Source organism: Pteropus vampyrus, unplaced genomic scaffold (assembly GCF_000151845.1).
Source record: "Pteropus vampyrus isolate Shadow unplaced genomic scaffold, Pvam_2.0 Scaffold5, whole genome shotgun sequence".
NCBI classification, from domain to species: domain Eukaryota; kingdom Metazoa; phylum Chordata; class Mammalia; order Chiroptera; family Pteropodidae; genus Pteropus; species Pteropus vampyrus.
Genome location: NW_011888786.1, coordinates 999779 through 1024873, shown reverse-complemented (window position 1 = coordinate 1024873; position 25095 = coordinate 999779). Strand labels below are relative to the sequence as shown.

The window sequence follows — 25095 nt, the reverse complement described above, 5'->3', positions numbered from 1 at the left end:
GGTCCCCTGTGCCACTTACTATTTACTCGACACATTTCTTAACCTGTCTGTCTCTCAGTTTCCTCATCTGTAAAATGGAGAGAATAATGATCGTGAAGACCAGAGTGAGCTATTACATGTAAAGCACTTGAACTAGCGCTCAGAAAGTGTTCACTGTTGCTACCGTGACTATGCACAAGTTCCCAGGTGGTAAGGAAGACACATGAGGTCGCCTGCAGTTCCTGTTGGGCGCAAGGGAAGAGAAAGATTAGAGAAAAGAAAGTAACTTTTGAGCTGAGCCTTGGAGGACGAGCTCGTCAGGCAGACAAGGACAGCAATGGCGTTACGAGCAAACGAAACAGCACGTGTGGAAGGTCGGAGGCGAGCGAGGGCCGGGCATCCCAGGACCGCTGTTATCTGCATGTGCTCGGATTACAGGCTGCATGTGGGTGCTTTTGGTGATGTGACTATAAAGATAAACAGATGATAGATCCGAAAGGGCCTCATGTGCTTTGCTAAAGGGTGCTCATATTAATATTAGGTAGCGTAACATCTTTACAAGTGACCAAACACTTGCCTTTAACAGAGCTTAAGTAAAAATGGCATTTTATGGCTACCGTAACCAAAAATTCCAGAGGGAGAGCTGGCTATAGACATGTCTGGATCAGGGTTCAGATGAAGACTCAAAGGTCTATTTTTTTCTTTTTACCTCTGTTTCTTTGCTGCACTTATGATCAGCTCCATTCTCACATAGTATTATGCTTTATGATGGTACAATGGTGGATAGAGGCTCACAGGCTCAAGCCCAGTTGAAAAGAATAAGATGCTCTTCCATATGGGTCCCAGGAAAGTCTCATGAGCTCTGACTGAGTCATCTGACTTAATTATTTTGGTAAATGGAATGCTGTGCTCTGGCCAATCAGGTCTGAGAATTGCCTAGTGCAGGAGCCAATTCTACGTAGAAGCTCAAAGACTTAGCATGTAAGCGAGGCTGGTCCTTCAGAAGGAAATTGAGTATGCATGCTAGAAAAAGGATATGGAATGCATGCTAGATAAGGCCGAAGAAGTTCAAGACACCTTTTATATTGTAGGAGTTAGGGGGCCACTGCTGGCTTTTAAGCCATGGAGTGATATGACCAGATTACTATTTTAGAAGGACAGATTCAAACTAATTTGGAGGGCAGATTGGAGGGTTGTGGCTGAAGGCTCAGCTAAAAAGTTCCTACTAGAAGTGATGGTGAGTATAGGAACAAACCTTGACATTGGGACGGAAACGTGCAATGAAATTTACACGTAAAGGCTAGAACCCTAAGAATTTTATGCCGAACAAAATTCAGTGGGGAAGAGAAGGAAGACATCTAGAATGTGTCGTAGATTTTGGCTTTGGGGATGGAGTGCGTAGGATGTCCTTTACAAGTGGAACTCCAGAGGTGAGAGAGAGGAAGGTATAAAACAACAAATAGCTGACATCTCAAATGTATTTATGTTCACAATCTTTTTCAGAGTGGGAGAGAAAAAGTATATTCAGAGTTTATGGGATCATTTTTTCACCATAAACAACATGCTTTGTATTGATAAATGACCTGGGGATGCCCTTTGCATGCGCAGGTACAAGGTCTCACGCGTGTCCCGTAAGTGCGTAGCACAGGCACCCACGTGTGCGGGTGGGGGCAATTTTGCGTTAGCCTCACTCTTGCCTATTTTGTTTGTTTTGCTCTTTTATTCTCGCTTGTTTCTGACTACTGTGTTCTTTCTGTATTTTATTTATCTTTGGAAGTGGCTTCAGATCCTTCTGGAATGAGATGGTATCTACTCAATGAATATTTCTTAATACGTATTCCTTCCAAGTCAGCCCTTACGAAGAATGATTGGAATGAGACTCGGATTTTTTTAAACCAAAATTGCTCGTCTACTTTATTTACACAAATATACGGAAGTGTGGATAAATCGTATCTGTCTTTTTTTTTTTCCCAGAAATAAAAGACACTTGCACTTGCTTAAAAGTTTATCTTTTTAATACTAAAATAACCTTTTGTTTTCCACGTTAGCTCCTAATCCCCATCACCATCTCACCAGATATTTCAAAATAAAATTCATCTCTGGGCCTACAAACAGCTAAAGAAATTTTAGTTTAAAAAGCTACTTAACAAAGGCTTTTTAATGAAAGAAACATTTAAAATATAAGCAAGTAAGCAATGTCTCCCAAATGAATGAATTAAAGGATCATGATCAGAAGAAAATTTAAATTACATAATAATCTTGTGGGTCATGACTATCTACAAAAACTTCTCCATTTCCAGTTTCTCCAGTAAATCCCACAGTCTTCGAAGGGCCCATATTTTTCATGGTCCCCAGATTAACTTCTTCTGTTGGCTGTTTTGTACACTTTATAGGTTGGATGTCCAGGTTCAGCTGTTATCCAGAGGCAGGTGATTATCTCAAATCACCTTTGCTCTGTCTTTTTTGTCTAATGTTCATTGCCCTTGGTCTGTCAGACCCATATCTTAACTCGGAAAGAGAGGAACCAGTAGACAAAGGATAGGGGCCAGAGGAAGATGATGGAAGCGAGGTAGGTCTGGAAGATGGGAGAAACAAGCCTTGCCGTTACATGCAGCTGCTCGATAATTGTGAATCTCACCTCTGACCATGGCCGTACTCGGCTCGGGAACACCCAGGGCTCCATGCTTTCTCAGCATTAAGGTCCCCGATCCTCAGGCTGACATTCAGGGCTCTTGTAAATGTGGCCCATGGATTTCGTTTCTGAGTCTCCGTTTCTATTTTCATACTTCGTTCCGTATCGCCTCTGGAGTGTTCTTTCCTCCGCCTCGGCCCCTCCAAGTCCTGTCCATCGCTCCGGGCCCAGAGAACAGAGATCCCCCCAGCTCCCTTCTCTCATTCCTAACTGTGGGAGTCAACACTTTCCCCCTCAGCATTCCTTTCACGACATTTTGTCTTTATCTCCAACTGAGCGCTTAGCATATTTGAGCATGTCTGGCTCCAGAATTCTAGGTATTTTGCGTGTGTGTGCATGTCATTTCCTCCTCTGTCTCCTTTGAAAGTTCATGGCAGGGCCTGTGCCATGCTCGCTTGACGTCCTCCACCTTCACAGAACCCGCCGGGGCGATTCACACATAGGAAGCATTAAAAATATTGATTAAATGAATGAGCAGAGGGAGGAATGCGTGGACGGAGGAGTAGAAGATACCAAAAGGGAGAATAAAGAAGTACTATTACTATAAGCCAAGGGAGCGGTGGATGATAGAACGATGGGTGACACTAAGTGAGGAATTGCAGTTCAGTGGGGAACAAGAAGCTGACCCTAGGACAGGATGTGACTCAGGGAGGTGTGAGACTTGGAAGGAACAGCTAGTTGCTCAGACGTCTGGACTCTCTTCCTCCTATTCACTCCTCCCATCAGCTCACTCAGAAATCAGTGGGCATATGCTTTGCTTTATTTGAATTCAATACCCGGGAAACCCACGAGATATATGTCTTAACCACAATGTAAACTAATTCCCTTAGTTGTGAGAAAGCTAAGAGGACAGATATTTGTCTTGGGAAGCTATTATGCTGCAGGGTTTCAGAGAACGACCTCCCGGCTGATCTCGGTAGCTTGTTTCTCTTCAGCCCCGTTACCCCCTTCCAGGCATCCTCTATCTCCAGGGTTTTCACCCCTTCCTGACTGCAGATACCAGTGGTGTTCCGAGGATGGGACGAGGAGAATGCCATGGCTGAATTCCTTGTTTTCTTCACATTCCTTCCACCTTCTTGAACACACACATCCTAGTGCACCTAACGTTTCTCCATGTTTTCTCTGGGCCCCATCGAGTCAGTCTGTTTGCCTTGATGCTTATCACACTGAACTGTGACAGTATGCTCATCACATGCTAGTCTGTATGAGGCAGGGATTTTGTCTTAACTTATTATTAGATCTGAGCCGGCATCATAATATCTGGTTTATACAGGCTTATTAAAGAGTTGTTGAGTAAATATATACAAGCACGAAGAAATAAATAATAAAACAGAACATTATCACTTCACTTTAGCATTCTTGAAATTACTCAGCATCTCTTACCTTTGGCTTTTGACTAATTATAGCCTTTTGAGAATTGTCGAAGACATTTCTGGGATGTTATGATTCTCTTAAATAACAGGCAAAAAATGTAATTTTATAAAGATTTAATGAGACGATATCATTGCCAGCTGGTTTTATCACTAAGGGAATTTAATAGAAAATTTGTTAACATTGTCTTGAATTTGTTTAAATATTTATGAACATTGCTTTCAAGAGAATTCATATCTGGGGTTATTGTTTTATATAATTCATTTTGTTGTGGTTCGAACATTTTGGTGGTTCATCTTTTTTTAATGGATTCTGCTAGAGCCGTTTGCAAACGCTCTGGATTCTGAGTGGGAGTCTCTTTGGGTCTTGTTACTTCTTGCTCCACCTTCCGGGGCCCCAGATGAAATCAAAGTATCTCCCACGAGGATCTTGGAACCAGTCAGCGGTCCTGATCACAGCTCGTCGTCTTCTGATATGGAATCTAGATAATCTGTGTCAACATATAGGAGGAATCCGGAGAACAGGCTGTCTGCCCAACCGGGATCTGAGAAGAGGCCGTTCTGGTCAGTGAAGAAGATCTCCAGCCAGACTTCATCTTCCGGCTGCAGATAGATGACCGTGGACCCCGAAGCCACGTCATGGTTCCCCGTGTTGGCGTCGAAGGTCTTTATCCGGTACTGCCCGTTGTGTACCAGCCCGATTGCCAGGTGTTTGTTTGCCAATGTGATATCGTAAGAAAAATAATAGATCCCCGGGAAGGCACAGATGAACTTCCCCGTCGCTGGGTTGTAGTGCTCGCCCTCATTGAAGAGGATCTTGTTAAATAGGATCGGTAGCCTTTCTTCTGGGTAACTGGTCGTGATGCCCACAGAGAAGGCAGATTTGAGCACGATGCTTCCACATCTGCAAACTCCAGGCAGCCCTGGGCCCCCTTGCTCGCCTCTGTCACCCTTCGGTCCTGGAGGCCCAGCTGGACCTACTTCTCCTTTCTCCCCCTCGGGGCCCATGGGTCCTTTCTTCCCAGTTTCTCCTTGGTCCCCTTTCTCTCCAGCCAGGCCCAGTGGTCCAGTCTTACCTCTGAAACCTTTGAAAAGAGTTTGCAGTTTAATTAATCGTTCCTCGAAATAAAGAGTCTCCAACAGCATGCCCGCGTAATCCCAGCATGCCCCACATTTGTCTTTTCAGACAACTTTCAATGGAATACTACTCAACGAGGAATCTTTTTAAAAAATCACTGATACGCTAAAATGGAAATAGAAACTTTTCATCCGAATTTCCACTGTTTTTCCGAGTATGTTGAGAAATCATTTAAATCCTGACTAATTTAAAATAATTCATCATCGTTTTGATGATGGGTCACCGGCCGCTAAATTAGCCATGTACAGGTGCTCATGACTATGGGAGGAATTTAATGAAAATGATATTATTCCCCGAGTGGGATCGTGGGGGCAGACAGAACAAGGAGGATCCTTAGAGGCTATTCAGTTTCAGACCCCATTTCTACTATTAGTATTAATAACAGAAGAGAACAAAGCAAGATGAGATTAGCTCATATTTACTGAACATAACTATGTACCAGAAACAGCGCTCTGTTTGCATGCACTATCTTCTTTAAGTTTTGCAACCATTTTATGAACTGGGAATTATGATTACTCCCATCTCAGGTGAGGCGCGGCGAAGTTAGTTTGCCCAGGGAAACAGATGGTGATGGAGCTGCCATCTAAAGTTGTACCTGCCTGGCTGTGGAGCCTGAGCATTTCCTGGGCAGCAGCTGCCGTGTAAGCGGTAAAGTGCGTCTGGCACAGAGCGAGGGCTCAGTATGCTCCAATAACCTTACAACAGTCGCTGCCACCACCGCGCAGTAGCTCTTTTGGGAGGAGAAAGCTGAGTCCTGGCGAGGTGAAGCATGGCCAGGGCTGAAAACCAAGTCTTAGCCCAGTGATGCTTCCCCTTCCTCAAAATGCCTCTTACCTTTGGGGCTAGAATCAAGAATCCTAAATTCTGTTTGGTTCTGCAGCTAAAGGTTGTATTGTTTTAGGCAAATCCCTTAATTTCTCTGGGTCTCCTTATATATAGAAAAGACATAATAGCTGTGAAAAGATTTCAACAAATACAAAATCACCATAGTGAAATATTTTCTCTTTGTCCAAATCTTTATGTCTACAGATCAACCATAGGCTAAATGCAGAGAAATTGTGATCATGGCTTGAAAGAGATAAGCAACATCTATATAATTTTTAAACCGTCTGTGTAATAGCAATGACTGAATAGCATAAAAAAGATCATTCAATTTTATGGCTAAATCCATTTCATAAATAGCGTCTGTATAATGGTACTTTTTCAAAAAGTATCCAAATTATTGATAATTAGTAATGCACTGTTGTAGTCTAAGAAATATATCATTGATATATTGTGTAGTTTCACCCTTAACTATGTATTTATTCTCAGGAACAGAATAAGCTGAGCTTTTTCTTTTTTTATCTTGATAGTGCTTTGCTATCATTTATTTGAATATTGCACATGCATCAGTGTATGAATTTGATCATTTTTTAGTTATTTGGCAAATTTAGCAATGAAGTATTTTAGATAATATAAATTTGAGGAGAATTAAAGCTTGACTTTTAAAACAACAAGTACTTTGTTTTAATAATTTTGGAAAGATGCTGTTTAACTATTTATGATGCACAAAAGATGCTATAATGAATGCATTATTTTTTGTATGTGTTACTAGGATCAGTATTATTCCCGACCACAGGGCCCTTCTCTTGTAGAAGGCTTTTGTTCTTAAGTTGAAATTCCACTGACTCCAGGCAGAACACACTTTGATATTTATTTTGTAAATAAGGTCATAATAGTCTGACGTCCTAATCTTTGCTTTTTCTGGGGGTGGGGTGAGGGGGTGGGGGGCAGGGGTAGATAGAAGTGTAACATGAATATTATTTTGCTGATAAATTAACTTTTGAATCAAACGTTTTCTAAATTGCTACTTTGTCTTCAATAGGACCTTAACTTTTGCTGTCTTCATCAGTGACTTTTGATGCATTAATTAAAAAAAACCATTTTGGCACCACTAAAAATTTTGACCGTTAAATTTCATTGTATACTCGACTTTGGGTAAGTTGATTCTTGTCTGAGTTCTAAATGTTCCATTTTGTAATATGAAGAAGACATTGAATCTAAATCCTTTCAAACCTAGTGGGAACAGCAGTAAACAGAAACTCAGCAGACCAGGGATGAAACCTTGTTCAGCCATGGATTAGTTAAGTGAATTTGACGAAGGGGCTTCATCTCTCTGACATTAGTTTCTCAGTTCTTGAAATGAAGGTGTTGGGTCTACAGCCATGCCACCCTGAACAAGCCCGATCCCGTCTGATCTCAGAAGCTAAGCAAGGTCGAGTCTGGTTAGTACTTGGATGGGAGACCACCTAGGAAGACCAGATGCTGTAGGCGTAAAAAATAAATAAAAAAGAAGGGATTGTAAGCTGACGAGGTCCTTGCAATCTGTGAGGTCAACCAAGGGTTGCCTCGCCTAAAAAAGAAAAGAAAAGAAAAGAAATGAAGGTGTTGGACTAGATTGCTTGAGGTCTCCTCCTAGCGAACATTCTTTGAGACCAAAACAAAAATACTACGATGCGGTTTTACAATGAAAAGGTCTTTACGATGTTTAGATTTCTTATAGTTATTGACTCTCCCAAACTACTGGGTTTTTAGATAATCAAGGACTAGCCATAATAGTTACAGTAATTCTTTCTGTTTGCATGACAGATGTGTCCTTGTGCTAAGGACCAATTCATGAAGACTAGAAAGAAGGAATAGGTCATTCTCCCTCTCCCTACTCAATTTGATGTATCCTCATGTAGAGAGGAGAATTATGGGGAAAGTGTTAGTCTATGTTTAGGTACTGAAGCTTGGCGAGAAAGCCATGATACGGGCTTACAAAGATTTTTTTCTTCAGTGCCATATCTTTCTTCCATCCATCCATCCATCCATCCATCCATCCATCCATCCATCCATCCATCCATCCACACACCCATCCAACCATGGATTTTTGTGTGAGTACACGCATCTGTCTAAGCCGTCTAGTATTGATTGAGCATCCACGACACGCCAGGTACTGTACTGGGCTGAGTGGGACAGCAACATTTGTCCTACCTTCAAGTGAGCTGTTATTATGTATTATGCTGTTATCTGCAAATATATCCAAAGCCATATAATAAATCAGAAATATCTATTTCATGAAGTGATTCTAGTGTTATTTAAAGATAGTTATATGGATGTGCATTCAGATTAAATTAAATGTTGATAATATGGCACAACAGTAATTGCTACAGACCAGTGAGGGAGGCAGATATTTTAACAAAAAATTTATAATTCAGTATAATAAACTCTGTTTTTGTGTTTAGGGTAGAGAAATTGGATGAAAAAATATGCTTGATTCTGCCTGCACTTGGTTGGAGTGTCTGCATGTGGTGGGGTGGGGATATTCATCAAGTGCCCACGAACAAAACCTTTGTGGTGTCACTCAAACAGAAAGAGGAAACAAGCTCCCAGCCATGCTGTGATCTGTTCCAGCAACACCGAAAGTATGTCCCCAGAGCCTCAGAGCTCTGTCCCTGTTGTTTGTAAGTGAGGTGTGCTTCTCTATATCAATCGCAAAGGCATTTTTACTTTTCCTTTCTTAGTTGTAATACGTACTTATGTGGATATGTGGGTATCGGACTTAAATCATCTCAGGTTGGGAACGTAATTTCATTTTTGAATCTAAATTTTTTCACTCGTAACATTATTATTATTATTACTGATTATAATAATTGCTTATAGGGTTGTAGTGGGCAATAAGCATTAAAAGAAAAGTTCCTGACACTTAGTAAATTCTTAATAAATGGTATGACGACAACGACGATGATGATGATGATGATGATGACGACGACATTGCGATTGTGTTTTTCTATACTGGCCTCCCTCACCCAAATGTTTGCTTATCAAGGCAAGGACAATGTCATGTTCGTGTTTGTCTTCTCAGTTTTTAGAACCATGTTCTCAAACAGGGGCAATTTTGCACTCTCCACAGGGGAGAGACGGCAATGTCTGGAGATATATTTGATTATCACATTGGTGGGAGATGTCACTGGCATCTATGGGACGCTGCTGAATGTCCTAAATGTATGAGACAGTCATCCCACCGTCGGCTCCAAATGTCATGAATGTGGAGATTGTAAAACCCTGGTCTAGAACAATCCTGGATAGCATTAGGTGCCAAAACTTGTTGAATGAGTGATGCATGACTGGATGGATGAATAAATGGACTGATGAATATGGGGGTGTAGCTGGCCTTATACCTGGTTAAAATTGTAGCAATTATGAACATTTGATTTAATATGAATGCTTATCCATAAACATATCTTTAAATAACACTAGAACTACCTCATAAAACAGACAACTCATTTCTAGTTTATTATATAGCTTTGGATATTCATGAACTTAGCTATGACTCATTTTGCAGATCATAATATAATTAATATGTAATAACAGCTAACATATACTAAATGTTAACCACATGGCACTTATTCTATTGAGTATTTTACTTGTATTACTGTCCTTATTCTTCACAATCATCCTTACCGCCCCTTATTTACAAATGAGGAAAGTTAGGCTTGAAAAGGCTATTTGCCCAAGGATGCTAACTTAGTAACTGAAGGAGCCAAGATTTTAGCCTAAGTCTTTCTGACTCCAATGCATGTTTGTCTAATCACTGTACTATTGCTTCCAGACATTAAAATAAAAGAGCTAGTAATACCTAACTTCGATCCTGGCATATTACAGGATTTCAAGGATATACCTGATCATGATACAGCAATAAATTGTGTTTATTGGTGTTGCCATATAAAAGAGTTTGAAAAATAAGATTTAAGCTCCAAATTAAAGGTTTTTAAAAATCTGATGTTAAACTTTACCTAAAGATTCTTTACCCGATATAGAATAATATTCATAAATTTAGTAGCTGCTGATTTGCCAGATATTTCCTGCATGACAAATTCAGAAATGAATTATTAGCCAATAATTTGAATATATACTATGCTGTTATTTCACATAACACCACTAAATCAGGTGCAATGACTAGATAGAGACACATTTCTTAGATCTATTAATATTTTCTTTCTATTTTTTGTCCTAACTTTTACACTCAGAAACTTGTTTTCAAAGATTGATTCCAAATCACTTCCTCTTTTAGAGTTAACATGGCCTCTCCAGAATTTTAATTTGTTTTACTCTGAAGGATTGCAGAACCTGGCAAGCTTCCTGGGTCAACTTATTTGTGAGAAAAAGTGAAAATTACTGAAGGATTAGGGGACAATTGAGTTGCTGTAAAGAGCTATAAGAAATCTATTTTTTTTGTTGCTATAGGACAGGTGAGAATGTGACAAACAGCACCGTTGTCATTTCATCTGTGAAAAATAAAATCTAGAAGCCTGTTATGTGTCTTTGTGCAGGTTATTAGTGCAGAGCAGGATGGCACCTGTGCTTTTGGCTCCTAATTCTACCTCTACTTCATCTTCCTTCCTGCCCATCTGTCTGTCCACCCATCTGCACCCTGTCACATCCAGCCATTGCCCGCTGGCTGTAACAGCCCAGTGGTCACGGACATCAGATGTTGGACTCCAGCTCTGCCAGCCACGAGCACTTCCATCTTCAGCAATTCATTTATTCGTGGCGTTGCTCAGTGTTCTCATCTATGAAATGTAATAACTTCCACCTGAAAGAGTTGTCATTACGATAAAATAGGAAGCCACAGAAAGGGTTTAGAGCAGTATCTGAAGCATAGTCAAGGTGCAAGTCACGATAAATAGTTATGATTAATGAAGGTGAAGTAGAGAAGGGGTTTAAGGAGCAAGTCCCATTGGGAAAAGCAGCAGAGATAGGGAGTAGTTTTCAGGTGGGGGTGCTTTACGCAACTCTATCAATTCATTACCTGCAGCCCCCTTTTCACCTTTCTCTCCTTTCCTGCCGTCTCTCCCATCTCGTCCCGGAAGGCCGATGCGACCATGGGGCCCAGGGGAACCATTTGCTCCAGGGGGTCCTGGAGGTCCAGGTAAGCCAGGAATGCTACAGATATATCTCGGGGAGTAGCTCTCTCCTTTGAACTGATTACCCCGAGGTTGTCCACTTGCACAAATGGCAAAACTCGTAACATAGAGCAAGACAAACATCTTTGGCTCTGCAAGAAAAAGATACAGACATAATGTACCCTCTCAGGAGGAGGTTTTGGTATAACTGAACACGAGAATGGACGTTTGCAGAAATTCACTCCAGTACTCACCTCTTCATTCGCGTAAAAAAAAACAAAAAACAAAAAAAACAACCCTTGTTCACCCTTATAATTCCATTGGAAACTATTGATGTATTAGTGATAGAGAGTTCTCAGTGCCCCACAAAAGGGTTGGCGGAGATGAAGGCTTGATGAAAAGAATTTCAAAATCAATCCCTTTGTTGCATATTTTCTGCAGAAGTCAATGATGGACTTTGATAAATAATGTTTTCTTTTTGCCAAAGAAATGCTTTTTTTTTTTTTTTTGAAAATTAGGGATGCAAATAAGTAAGATAAACATCAACAGTATTCTCACCACCTGGAGATAATAACTCTTTACATTTGATATATGTATCTTTCCAGTCTTTTTTATCCTGTGCTACAGGGAAAAGTGGTATCATCTGATTCCTGCAATTCTGCAACTTTTTTCACTTCACAATATCGCAGGAGCATCTTCTCATGTCAAAAAAGTCTTCATAACATTAAAAAAATTTTTGCACTATCTTTTATGTATACAATTCCTCACTATAGACCTTTGTTTCCAGTTTTCTGCTAATATAAAGACCATGATAGATATCTTTATATCTAATCTTTGCATGCATCCATGGTTGTTTTCTTAGAATTTCTAGGCTTTTTAAAGTAGGAGACAGGGAGTGGTATTTTCAGAAAAACCATGTTTTTCACTTCATAATCACATGTAATGCCAATTAGCGCTAGTTGAAGTACTGTGCATGGACTGGGGTGAGGGGGTGGGGAGGGGTGGTCTCAAACTTTCATTTAAAATCTGCAGGATATCGTGCCATGGTGTCCCATTAAGCCCTTAGCACTGGGGCTCAATTAAAGAGCTGAGTGAAATTAAACCATGCAAAGCGCCACGTGCTCTGAGTGAAGCAGGCAACAGGTATCTTCATCTATGATCTAATAGGGACTTGTTTTTTTCCCGTTCATAAAGCCCGGCAGCTGAGAATGATGGATCATTTATTAGCATGACATTTGGCATATAAGCTGAGGGGTGGGCTTTGTAGGCCGGGGACACCTGATTTTCTATGCTAAATGGTCCTTAGAATAAGCAGAGTCTTGGATGAGAGAATGTATACACGAGGTTCCGGGGTGGTTTAAATGAGTAGTTTTTGAAGAGCTGGATCTGTGCTTTAATGAGAAAGCTATGCAGCGCTTGATCTAGATGCCTGGCATATACTTACCCCAAGGAGATAATTATAAAATGTGGGAAAAGCAATTGGATAAAGTTTATTTGTTTTTTTTGACAGCCACATCAGAAAATGAATCAGGAATGCTGTACCACTTTTATGGTACCCATGGGAAAATTGCAACATCTTGGAATGAGACCCAGAAATTTGCCAGAGCATAATGGAATGACAAACGGAGAAAAACAGTGTGCACATGTGGTACAAAACAGGTCTGATTCCTAGAAATCTTATTAGTGAGAAACTACTGACGCAACTTATCCAAATATAGGCTCCATATCCTTGATCTTCATATTATCAGTGGGGCCTCCCCCACAACATCAAGGAGAACATCTCTGTCATGCTCTGTCTGCTTGATTTGTCATACAGCACACACTCAGAATTACTGATCTTATTGTTCAACTGCGATTAAGGCACTTTCTGAACGCCTAGTAGATCTGAGAAAAATACCAGCTTTTTCAAATGCGCCTCAGATGAAGGAAGTGGAAAGAGCCTTGTATTCGTACTCCCATCACAGTTTAAGCAAGATGCAATGATAATCTTGCTAGTTCTTCTTTCTTTAAAAAAACTGATTAGAGGAGGCTTTGAGAAGGGATTTGAAAGAGGAAAACCTGCCCATGGAAGATAGTCATAAAAAGGCTTTTAACCGGACACAGGATGGGATGGTATAGCTGAGGCCAGGAGTTGGTTCTAAGAGGGACTTAAAATTATCTGGAAAGAAGTTGCTTTGAGCAGTGACATCTCAGACACTGTGATGGAGATTCCAAAAGCGCAAGCAAACCAGTCGTCAGGGATCAGTCTATGAAGAAGTGTTTGGTAAGGGTCTAGGTTATGGTGGGGGGTGGAAAGAGAAATTTTAAAGATGTACTTGGAAGAAAGGATATTAGCATTTCTGGTAGCCAGGCCACAAAGTGCTCAGAGAAGGATTAAATTAAAATGTCTGAAACAAATGCATTAATTGAACAAATGGTTTGCCTCGCATTGACAAGTGCACAAGAATATTGTCTGTACAGAAGTGTAAACCCTGAAAGCATTTCCAGTTAGAATCTTTTGAGAGGCACACAAAATGATTATCCATTTAGGTCATTGATATCTCCAACTACAAACCCCAACTCAGGCTGGGGGCAGAGGAGAAGTTGTTGTTGTTGTTGTTGTTGTTTTTAGCAAGGGAAAGTGTGAGTTTTGGGGAAAAAAAATAAAGAGAATGAGATATGACAGAATTACGAGAGAATGAGGATATAGAGGATTTAAAAAAAAATATTCCTGGGGTCTATTTGTCCCTTTCTCAGTGTTTGAGAAATATAAATAAAAAACTTAAGTTGCTTTAATTTTGTCTAGTCTATCACATTTAAAAATATTTTAAGTGTTTATTTTTTATAAAGATAGAACATGCACATTCATAAAATTTATAAAAAAAGAGAATATTTAATGAAAGGTAAATTTCTTCTGCCTAGTCTTCCAGACATACAATTTTCTTTTCCAGAAGCAATCACTGTTGCTAGTTTCTTGTGTGTTGGCATTACTACGTGTGACTTTCTGCTTTTTCACATAGCTTAGAGATCCTTTTGTTATCAGTATAATAGAGAGTTGTCTCATTTTTTTTTTTTTTTAGTGGCTATAGAATATTCGTTGTATTTAACCAGTCTCCTACTGATGGATATTTGGGATATTTTCATTTTTGTGCTATTATAAACAATAGTGCAGTGAATATCTCCATATACATATTCTTAGCACATTATTTATGACACGAGCGGTAAAAACCTTTTCCTAGTTTGCGTTTTTTGCTCTGTTCATGTATTTTTGAATATTTTTATCATGAAACCAGACTTCTGAGGTTCAATTTATTGTGTTGAAAAGCCCTTCTATACTTCAAGATACTGAAGAGAATTATTGCATTTTTTCCCCGTTCTTTTATTGTTCCATTTGTTCACATTTAAAATTTGACCCATTAGAATTTTTCTGATATAAAAAGTGTGAGATAGGGATCCAATTTTATATTTCAACACCTTATATCGAATGATGCATCCTTCACCCACTGCCCCACTGCTTTTCAATGAATTTGGTTATTTTGGCTGAGACTGACCTATGTGTGTCATAGCTTTATAAAATTACATTTTTTAAAACGGCTTTATTGAGATTTAATTTATACAGTGTAAAATTGCCCAATTTAAAATAAAAAACTCAATGTATGCCATGATCTAAATTTAGAACATTTTCAAACTTCAAAAAGAAAACAAACACACTAGCAGTGTGTCATACAAAATGCTTTGAAAGATTGCATTGAATTTTGCAAATTTATATACAACATGTGCTAAAACATGTATTTTTTTACCATTATGCTTCTTTGGAGTTAGAAAATCAAAGCTCTGGAAATATTGTTAATCTTGAACAGATCTGTCCATGATGTTAATTGTAAAGGACGTTCCATTCTGTTTATTTTTATTTTTTTTTCTGTAGGGGCTACAAAGTAACAAGTTTTAGTTGTTTAAGCACATAATTTAGAAAATTACATAGCGACGCTATAGATTTCATAACCTCCATGTTAATGTGTAGTTTGAATCTGTAGGCAGGAATGTAGTATATAACGTTTTGTAAGGTTTTTTTCGGGGGGCTGGGGGTAGGGGATAGAACCCTTTGTTCTTGCTAAACTAGCCATGGAAAACACTTGAAGAAATAATGAATAAATCAGTTCAATAACTGAACTTCTAGAAAATGTGTCCACAAATTGAGATCCCTTTGTAAACAGCATTTTTCCTTTTATTTTAAAAGTAAAACAAACCCACGCATATACAATCAACTAATATTTGACAAGTGATCCAAGAATACTCAAAGAGAAAATAATAGTTTCTTAGTAAACAGTGTTAGGAGAACTGGATATTCACATGCAAAAGAGTGAAATTGGACCCCTGACTTACAACTCTCGAAAAATTAACTCAAAATTGATTAAAGACTTAAATGTAAGACCTGAAGCCATAAAATCTCTAGAAGAAAACATAGGAAAAAAACCATTGACATTGGTCTTGGCCACAGTTTTTTGAATATGACGCCAAAAGCACAAGAAACGAAAGCAAAAATAAATAAGAAGGACTATATCAAACAAAAAAGCTTCTGCACAGTAAAAAAAAAAAAAAAAAAATCAATAAAATGAAACCTATGGACTGGGAGGCAACCTAAGGAATGGGAGAAAATATTTGCAAACCATATATCAGATGGGGAGTTAATATCCAAAATATATAAGGAACTCATACAACTCAATAGCAAAAAGCAAATAATCTGATCGAAAATGGGCAAAGGATCTGAATAGACGTTTTCTCAAAGAAGACATATAAATGACCAAAGTACGCGAAGGAATACTCAGCCTCACTAACCATCAGGGAAAAGCAAATCAAAACCACAATGAGCTATCACCTCACACCTGTCAGAATGGCCATCATCAGAAAGAGAAGAGGTAACAGTGTCGGTGAGGATGTGAAGAGGAAATTTGTGCACTGTTCGTAAGAGTGTAAACTGGTGTAGCGTCTATGGAAAACAATATGGATGTTCCTCGAAAAATAAAAATAGAACTACCAGGTATCCCATTTCTAGGAAGTGAAAACAATGTCAGAGAGACATCTGCCCTCCCATTTTCATAGTGACACTATCGCAATAGCCAAGATATGGAAAAAACCTATGTCTATTAACAGATGAATGGATAAAGAAAATGTTTTATATATATTGTATATATTATATATATTATATATACATATATAAAAATATGTATATTCAGTCATAAAAAGAAGGAAATCTTGCATTTGCTATAAAACAGGTGAAACTTGAGGGCATTATACTAGGTGAAATAAGTCCAACACGAAGACAAATAACACATGATCTTGCTTATATGTGGAATTTAGAAAACCAAACTTATGGAAACAGAATAAAATGGTGGTTATCAGGGGCTGGAGGGTGGGAGAAATGGGGAGATATTAGTTCCATTTGTTCACATTTAAAATTCAGCCCGTTAGAATCAAATGGTCAAACTTCTAGTTATCAGATGAATACATTTTGGGGATCTAATGTACAGCATGGTTTCTATAATTAACGATACTGTATTATATACTCGAAAATTGTTAAGAAAGCAAATCTTAAATGTTCTCATTATACATAACAAATGATAATTATGTGAGGCGATGAATGCGTTAACTAATCTAATTGTGGTAATCATTTCACAGTACCTGTGTGTCAAATCTTCTTCACCTTGTACCCATTAAACTTACACAACGTTATGTGTCAATTATAACTCAATAAAGCTGGAACAAAATAAAAACTGTAGTTGGTAGCAAAGTAAAACGGTACAGCTGCTATGCAAAACAGTCTGGTGATTCTTCCAAAAATTTAAGAAACCATATGATCCAGTAATTCCACTTCTGGGTTTATACCCCAAAGAAGTGAAAACAAGGACCAGGAGATATTTGTACACCTGTGTTCGTAGCACCATTATTCACAATAGCCAAAAGGTGGAAGCAACCCATGTGTCCGTCCGCAGATGACTGGATAAACAAAATGTGGTGCACACGTACAACGGAATATCATTCAACCTCGAAAAAGAAGGACATTTTGACACATACTACAACATGGAAGAATCTTGAAGACTTTATGCTAAGACAAATGTTGCATGATTCCACTTATATGATGTACCAAGAATAGCCAAACATATAGAGGCAGAAAGTAAGATGATGGTTGCCAGGGAATGTGGGGATTGGGGAAGGAGGAGTCAGTGTTTAATGAGTACAGAGTTTCCGCTGGGGAAGATGAAAAGCTTCTGGAGGTGGATGGCGGTCCGGTGGCCATCCAACACCGCGAATGTACTTACTGCCACAGAACCATAACTTAAAAATGGTAAATTTAATGTTACGTATATTTTACCCTAATAAAAAATACTAAACAAAAAATACTGAGATGTAGGCAACATAATGTTAGTCTTATTACTGTGTTAGGTGTTTTCGAGATAACATTTACTTAACCCCCACACCACTTTTATTTTATAAATAAGAAAATTGAGACCGAGGGCCCAAGTGCACACAGCCATAGATAGGGCTCGGGCAGGATTTGAACTGAGCTCTTTTCTGTCTCCAAACCCTTGAGTTTTCCCCTATGTCATGTGAAGGAAATGGTAACATTACTTCATGACAAAGGGCTGGACTTGATTATTAATTCAAGTTGAAAATGTGTTTTGCCTGGAAATCATTAGAAAGAGGGTAGGTAACCAGGGACGGCCAAAATGAGACATATCCTTGGCCTGCAGAGAGCGATTTCACAACAGCAGGCTTTCCTTCTCTCGCTGCATTAGGAGTGGCACTGTGAGCAAGACGGGATGGGGACCTTGTGTGTTCACATTCCAGGTCCTTCTGTTTTGTGGTTCCTCAGCTCTGCCTCTGAGTTCTCAGTTTTCCTTCTTAGACCGGCTTCTCCTGTTGGCCATGAATTACCTTCCCATCTCCTGTCACTACTCACCCCAGAAGACCACACGCCACATTATGTTATGACTTTTTCCTTGCTTTTTTCTCCTCCAAAATATAAACTTCGTGGCACCAACATTCAGGACAAAGACTGGTCTACAATAGAGTCTCAACAAAGGTCGAATGAAGAAAAAAATTTATTCATCCATATTTATTTTTATCAACTGTTCATGATTTATAAAGCTTTGGCTACTTTATGGAAAATGCTATGATGGCACAGTAGTAATAAATATTGACATTTGTCAAATATTTTGTAGTCAATAGAGCAATGTTAAGGCCTCATCACCTTCCCAAAAACCCTTTGGTGGTAGGTTGGACAGGCAGCTGATGTCAGATAACTTGTTTGTGGTCACAAAGTTTGTGTCAGACCAGAGATTTGAACCTAGGACTTCAGTTCCATGGATTCTTTATATAGAGCTGTCTGTTTAATACACTCAAAAACTACCATAATGATACAGGCATTGCATCTACATTTGCCAAAATTTCGAAAAAAAAAAAAAAAGAGTAAACACTATACCTTGCTTTGGGATGGTGTGTCGCTCCAGGATTCTAAATCCACAAGAGACAGGATCTTTCATGAGAGCCCAGAGAGAAGCTTGCTTTGGTACCAGACAGAAAAACAGATCCAAATTCTCAGAGGTTTCCAAATACTTGTGCTAAAAATAATTTTCTCCGTTAGTCCCAAAGAGCCAGAGGCCCTGGAAGTCATTCGTTGGGTGAGGCGCAATCAGGGGTCGGTTAAAATTATGATTTTGTTTGAGATAAACCCCAAGTGGCTGCCTTTGTTGACTGCAAAGTTTAGAGGCTCGTCTAGCTCTGTGTGTCGTGGCCTCTTTTTCACATTTGTTTACTTAATTTTTCCCCTCTTCATTTGTTTTCCACTGCGTGGATGTTTCAGGAAATAAAAATTACTCACTGACTGGAAAGTAGTTGTTAACTTAGAGAAAAGTTGTTTCTTATTTGAGAATGTTCAAGGTAGCGTCTTCAGATCCTAGATTGGGTGGTGCCTCGTGGAATCACAGGAAGAGATGTTCCTAGTCTGATAAATAAGGCAGGAAAATGGCCTCTCATTCTATGTGCTGTAAAATGAGAGAGTCACCAGTACAATACTGATCTTTTTCTTATTTCTCTTCCAAGTGGATAAATGATTGGGTATTTTTAGAAGACTAATATATCTTTGCTTCTATAGAGAATTGATCATAACAACTCAAAAGGCAGAATGGTTCTCCAAATCATTTGATGACTCATTTTCTATGTAATCAATTTCTTTGTTTCCTTCTGATACATATTTCTTATGTCTCCTTGGCAACGGCAATATATAATTCATGGTGTCACTTATGGAAATTAAATGACTGAGAAAAATTGTTTTTAATCTTGTTTTCTCCATCATTCTTCTCGAGCAATTGAGAACAATAATTAGAAGAAATATTTCCGAAGTTACGGAAGTGGACACTGACCACAAATTTCACCAAGAGGATTGGTGGGCTTGGCCCCTTCTGATAAGATTCATTTCACCTTAGCTGTCCACGCTCTCATCTAGAGGAAATAGTCTTTTGAATTTTTTGGCCATCCAAAATCTGAGTGCCATCAGGGGGTAGTAAAAACAATGCCTTAAACACAGAAGTGAGGCACAGTTTTCTTGCTAAATTAGAGTAGAATTATTTTTAGTACATAAATTTGACATGTAACATTGTATAAGTTTAAGATGTACAGCCTGTCACTTTGATATATTTACATATTATAATATGATTGCCATTGTAGCTGTATTTATCACATTACACGATTACGGTATAATAATATTGTCTAATTTATTGTTCTGTACATTGGATATCTATAGCTTATTTACTACTTCTTACGAGTTTGTACCCTTAGACACCATCACTCTATCCTCCCCACTGGAAACCACCATTTTATAGGGTCGGATCTTAATCAGGTAGAGTCCTTGGGTTTGTTTTCTCATCCTCAAAATAAAATGGTTATCCTGAGAATTTCTAGATTTCCTCACAGTTCTTAACATACTCTAACAAAGTGCTCGTGCCTGATGAGATAGAATTTAAAAAAAATGGTGCCAGCCACTTCTAGGTAGAAGTACAAGTCACCTTGAAGGAGACTTTTGTTGTTGTGGAGAGAAATCACTCATGTGATTCTTTTCCTGCTGTACATAAAAGGAAGCATTTGGCAGTTGCTTAATGAAGGTTTTTCTTCTCAGGGACCCATGGCTGGAGAGGGGTTGAGATTATTTGCTTAAAGCAATCAGTGCCTTCTGGAAAGAAAGGAACTGAGGGTCTACTCCTTCTCTCCATGATGTACATTTAGAAATATTAGTCCTGGACTGTAGGGTTGGTCTGTTCCAAAGCCTGCTGTGAAGAAAAGACAGTACAGACCACAGAATAGAACTGACCGGGAGGTAGGCGGGAATCTAGGCAAAAAAGGTTTAAAGGATTTGGGGGTGGCCAGTTTGGGTACAATAGATGAATGAGACTGAAAGTTTGTCTGCTTTCTGTCATTCTGTCACAGCAGCTATCCTTTGGGGGACAGTCAAACACATGACAGTGGATTAAGAGAGTCATTATGTTGGAGCTTAATGACCAGGGGATGCTGGGAATAACAGGAGAGTCACCTGCAAATGGACAACCATCTACTGGACTGGGCGTGACTAATGTTACCATTTGGCAGCAGTAAATCAACAGAGAGAGCAGACAATCAAAGGTTTTGCTTTTCACTTTCTACCTGGTCGGAAGTAGGAAGGACCCTTTGAACCAAGCAAGGCCCTAGAATTCTTAGATCATTCATGGAAGGGAAGATTTGGATCTTGGTTAGTCTACCTGCTATAAAAGCAAATAGGATCCTAGCAACTAATTAAAAAAAAAATGGCATGACGGCTTTTGAACTTGAACTGGCAAAGCAGGTCATAGAGGATAAATGCTTTCATGATGTCACTCTTAACATAATGTCACAGAACAACTTATTGTCATGTGTAAGAGAGTCCTGACTGTCCCCCTATATTCCATACTGAAGACTTCTAAAAGGCCGAACTAACCTGAAACTGACTGGATTTTGTTAACTAATATCACTATAATAAAAATAAATAAATAAAAGGCTGAACTAGAATACCAGTTCTTTCAAGTTTAATTTTAGGTATTCTAGCCTTTGGGTATATTCATTGATTTGTATATAAGTGATGACTCTTAAAGAGCTTTTCCCATTCACTTTTCTTTGGAATAGCACAATCTCTGTCAAAGAGTTTAGAAAGGGATGAGTTGCTTGTTGACCTCTGAAAGAGATAGATGTATTCTTATTTTTCTGCCTTAACTTGGTCAAGTGTTGGTACAATTCATGGGTATTCATATTTGCTTTTTCTGTATCATTCACAACTTTCTTAATTTCCGTTAGTGTTTGACGATTAGATTTTTTTGTGTTGTTCAAGTATCACAGTAATTTTTCTGTTCTGCAATATTTGATTTTTTCTTTCATTATTAATATTATTATTGTTATGATCTATATCTTTGTGTACTTATTCTTCGCAGAGAGAGCAAACCTTTGAAATTGTCTCCTGGAGCGTTAAGACCTCAGATACAGCTAAAGTTTATTAGTTCCTATTTCACTGTTATTTTCACACTTATTTTAGAGACCGTGGCAAAAACCGATGGGTAGAAAAATATGTTGAGGGGAATATTGACTTAGAGTAAAAAGTGAGATTCTATTTTTACCAGCTTCTCATGCCAAGGCCATGTTTTTATTCTTTTTTTCTGGGCAGGTAATTTTTTCCCTCTCAGTTAGTAATTTTGTTTTCCTGTAACTTTAACTCATTTTTAAACTGAATTCGGTTCAATATAGACTGATACAATTAATGCTCACAGAGCATTTAACAGTGTATTGGAAAACTAGCTCCCATGAAAAAAGTTTAGATTTGTAGCTTTGTCAATTTCCTTGGTGTAAATACTCCCATTAGGGCCAATTTTAAGCTACCAACCTGATCTTCACTCACTAAATGCGGAGCTGGGAAGATGTGTGCAGAGTTGACCCTTGCCAGCCGGTCTAAGCTGACTCAGCACACCACTGAAACGTATAGATGCCAATTCTACGTACTATAATTAGTAAAAAAAAAACATTAGTTGATATATAATGAACACTTATGTGTCAAGACATTACATCATTAACTCCCTTAATCCTCACCGTCATCTCTTGAGGTGAGTAATTTTATCATACTCCTTTTACATAGATGAGAAATTTAGGCAGTCTGACCGCTATTTCATGTATCTCCCTAGGATGTTGCTGACTTTCCCATTCCAGGTTCCTGCATCCAAGCAGCTTGTAGTCAGGTGGATTATACACCTGGCTCCTCCTCCTTCTCCCTGTAGCACCGGCTTCTGTTAGGAATATAATCTTTTTCCAGCCTCGGTGCCTCACTTAGGTCATCTCCTCTAGCTTGCAACTCCCTGCTAGCCAAGACCCTTTTCTTCATCTGTTCACATTTGTCCTTATGCATTGCTTTTGCCAGAAAGCCTCCCTGTTATTCTCAACCAGGCAGGGCTTTGCCCTCTCTTAACCTTCCCGGCACATTATTTGGACTCTCTTACGCAATTTAGCTTGCTGACTCTCAGCTAGATCTGTTGAATCAGCACACCAGTGGATCAGGTGTAGACATTTATATTTTTCTAAAGCTTTGTGGGTAACTCAGATGGCAGCCAGGCTCTGAGAATCTTCACCTTATCCACTCTGGCTCCAATGACGTCCCCTGTGTTGATCTTTCCAAACCAGGAAGCTTCAGCGATACAGATCTGGTCTTCTACTTTCATCCTGGTCTTTCATTCATTACCTGATCACATATTTATTGAGCGACTACTATATTCCAGGTTCTGAATGCTTGATCTTGGTATTCAATGAAGAGTAAACATAGAGCCCTTAGAGAGGAAAAGTCTAGTGGGGGAAAACAGACAGTTATCAAATAATCATAAAACTATGTTTTAATAGGATGTTAATTCAGAATTTCCATCATCTTGGAGTTTCAGATGACGACCGAAAGCAGAGAAAAATGGGCAATCAGTGCCCACAGATTCATTTAAGTCTTGCTAAAAACCAGCTGGATCTGGCACTGATCACCATCTACTTTTTATCTGCATTAAAAAAAAAAACAAACAACTTAGAAGTTCGAAAGAGAGCCATTAAGGTAGAGAGCTATTAGCTGATGAGGGAGTGCCGAGGGTCTCTCTTCTCCCTTCCTTTGAGGGACGGAAGGGAGGAGGGACACCCACCCCTAGCCAAGTGACAAGGATCCCAAGAGTTCACTGATAGGATTAGAGGTGCCTGCAAGAAAGAAACCCTCTATCCTCTTCCCCGGTTGACATTAACTGAGCTGTGAAACTGAAAGCCTTGCAACTCTCATGGGATCAGAAAAATGTGATAAACAAGCTGTGGGGGAGCCTGACCCAGCCCTGGCGTTTGATGTCTGCTGTGGCCATAGAAACGAGAGAATTCCGAAGGCAGAAGCCTGGCTGCCGCAGTGGGAGCAGTGCAGGGGTAGCTCTTGGAGAGGCGAGGATATATGAGTTCCCAAGAGGCGGATGGTACTGTGGGTGGCACCTGGGATTGAGCCATCTCGATGGGACCTCTTGAGCCAGGAGGGCATCCTTCTAAGAGAGCCAGTAAGAAGCCCTTGAGTATATGACTGAGTTCAGAAGCTGAAGCTGGTATAGGGGAAATGCGAGGTATCAGCTAAGGAGTGAATCACCCCTATCAGTGAACTGAGCAGTGTGGAGGTCCTTCAGAAAACTCCCAATGACCCTGAGAATATGTTCAAGCAGAGAGAGCCAATATTTGAAGACCTGGAACACAGAGCAGTCACAGGCGGCCGGGAGAGCACCATGCAAGCGGCACCTATGAAGGAAAAATACTTTCCTCATGTTTTTCTAATTCTCCTGATCTGACTCCAGATGTGCCCAAAGTGGAAAGAGGGATAGGAGATGGGGAAGAGTGAAAAACCGTAGCACATCTCGAGCAGAAGACATGGGAAGGGAACGAACAGGCTTTGTATTGGAGGTGAGATTGAAGTTTTGATTTAGATTTATCTTTTTTAATATCTAGAGATGAGTCACAATTCACTAATGAGATTGTAACCAAAAGTGACCAGAAAGCTAAGGAATTTGCTTGAGATATCATGAAAGGGCAGGAGAGGAAGATCCAATGGAATTTGACTAGAAGAAGTGATAGGAAAAAAATGAGCTCCTTTCTTAGTTACATCACATGAAGGACAGATAGGACCATTTGATGAATTCAGTAAACTCTAGAGAGGGTTCTGAAGGAAAAGTGAAGTGTGTTCTGAGAACATTCGGCAGGTCGACCTAGGCACGACTACGGGTCAGGGAGGGCTTGCCTAAAGAAATGACATCTGACCACAAATAGGAATAGGCATTAACTAGGAAGAGGGGTAGAAACACACCTCTAGGCTGTGGGAATGCCATGTGCAAAGGCCCTGAGGTAGAAGAGGATGACTCTGAGATGCTATTGGAAGACGCAAAGGAGAGCAAGTGCCTGGAGGGAGGATGTGCCCGGACCAGGCAGGGCTCTCCTGGCCATGGAAGATTCTGGTCTTAATCCTGGGGGTGGTAGGAGCAGGGTTGATTGATCAGGCTGTTGATTCTCTCTCAATCCCAGTTTGGTTATAATAATAAAGATGCTGAGGAGAGGTGATACCTATTGTCACTTTCTTGGCTTTTCAAGGTGAGTTCAACAAGCTATAAAGGTTCTGAACTGGATCTGCTTTGATTGTAGGGAATAATATGAGTGCTTGTGAGAAAAGTGGTTTGTATATTTTAAAAAAGGCAATTCATCCATTCATTGAATAAAGGAATGTCATTGATCCTTCCCAGGGGCCAGACGCTGCCCCAGGCCTTGGAGATGAGAAGTTTAAAAAGGAACACAGAACCTTGGTGGACCCAGCTCACATTCCAGTGGGAATTTCATGTCATTAGGGAAGGAAGAAATCTCAAAGGTCCTCAGCCTCGACCTTCCCATTTTATAGATGAGAACACACTTTCAGTGAGGGAC

The 25095-nt window shown here is 39.5% G+C and overlaps 1 protein-coding gene and 1 pseudogene across 3 annotated transcripts in view; one reads left to right on the top strand and one right to left on the bottom strand.

The window, feature by feature from the left end:
- Nucleotides 1-3803: 3803 nt before the first annotated feature.
- Nucleotides 3804-25095, bottom strand: part of C1QTNF7 (C1q and TNF related 7) — a 91871-nt gene continuing 70579 nt past the window's right edge. The window contains exons 1-3 of one of the 3 annotated variants that reach the window (XM_011364856.1): nt 18566-18659; nt 11013-11258; nt 4154-5126 (exon numbers count right to left, since the gene is read on the bottom strand). In XM_011364856.1, the coding sequence (XP_011363158.1) occupies nt 4495-5126; nt 11013-11258; nt 18566-18626 (939 nt within the window). In that variant the 5' untranslated portion in view covers nt 18627-18659 and the 3' untranslated portion in view covers nt 4154-4494. Of the gene's footprint in view, nt 5127-11012; nt 11259-18565; nt 18660-25095 lie in introns of those variants that run through there. The other 2 variants (XM_011364861.1, XM_023533838.1) reach the window with 2 other exon arrangements.
- Nucleotides 7374-7492, top strand: LOC111744143 (annotated as a pseudogene).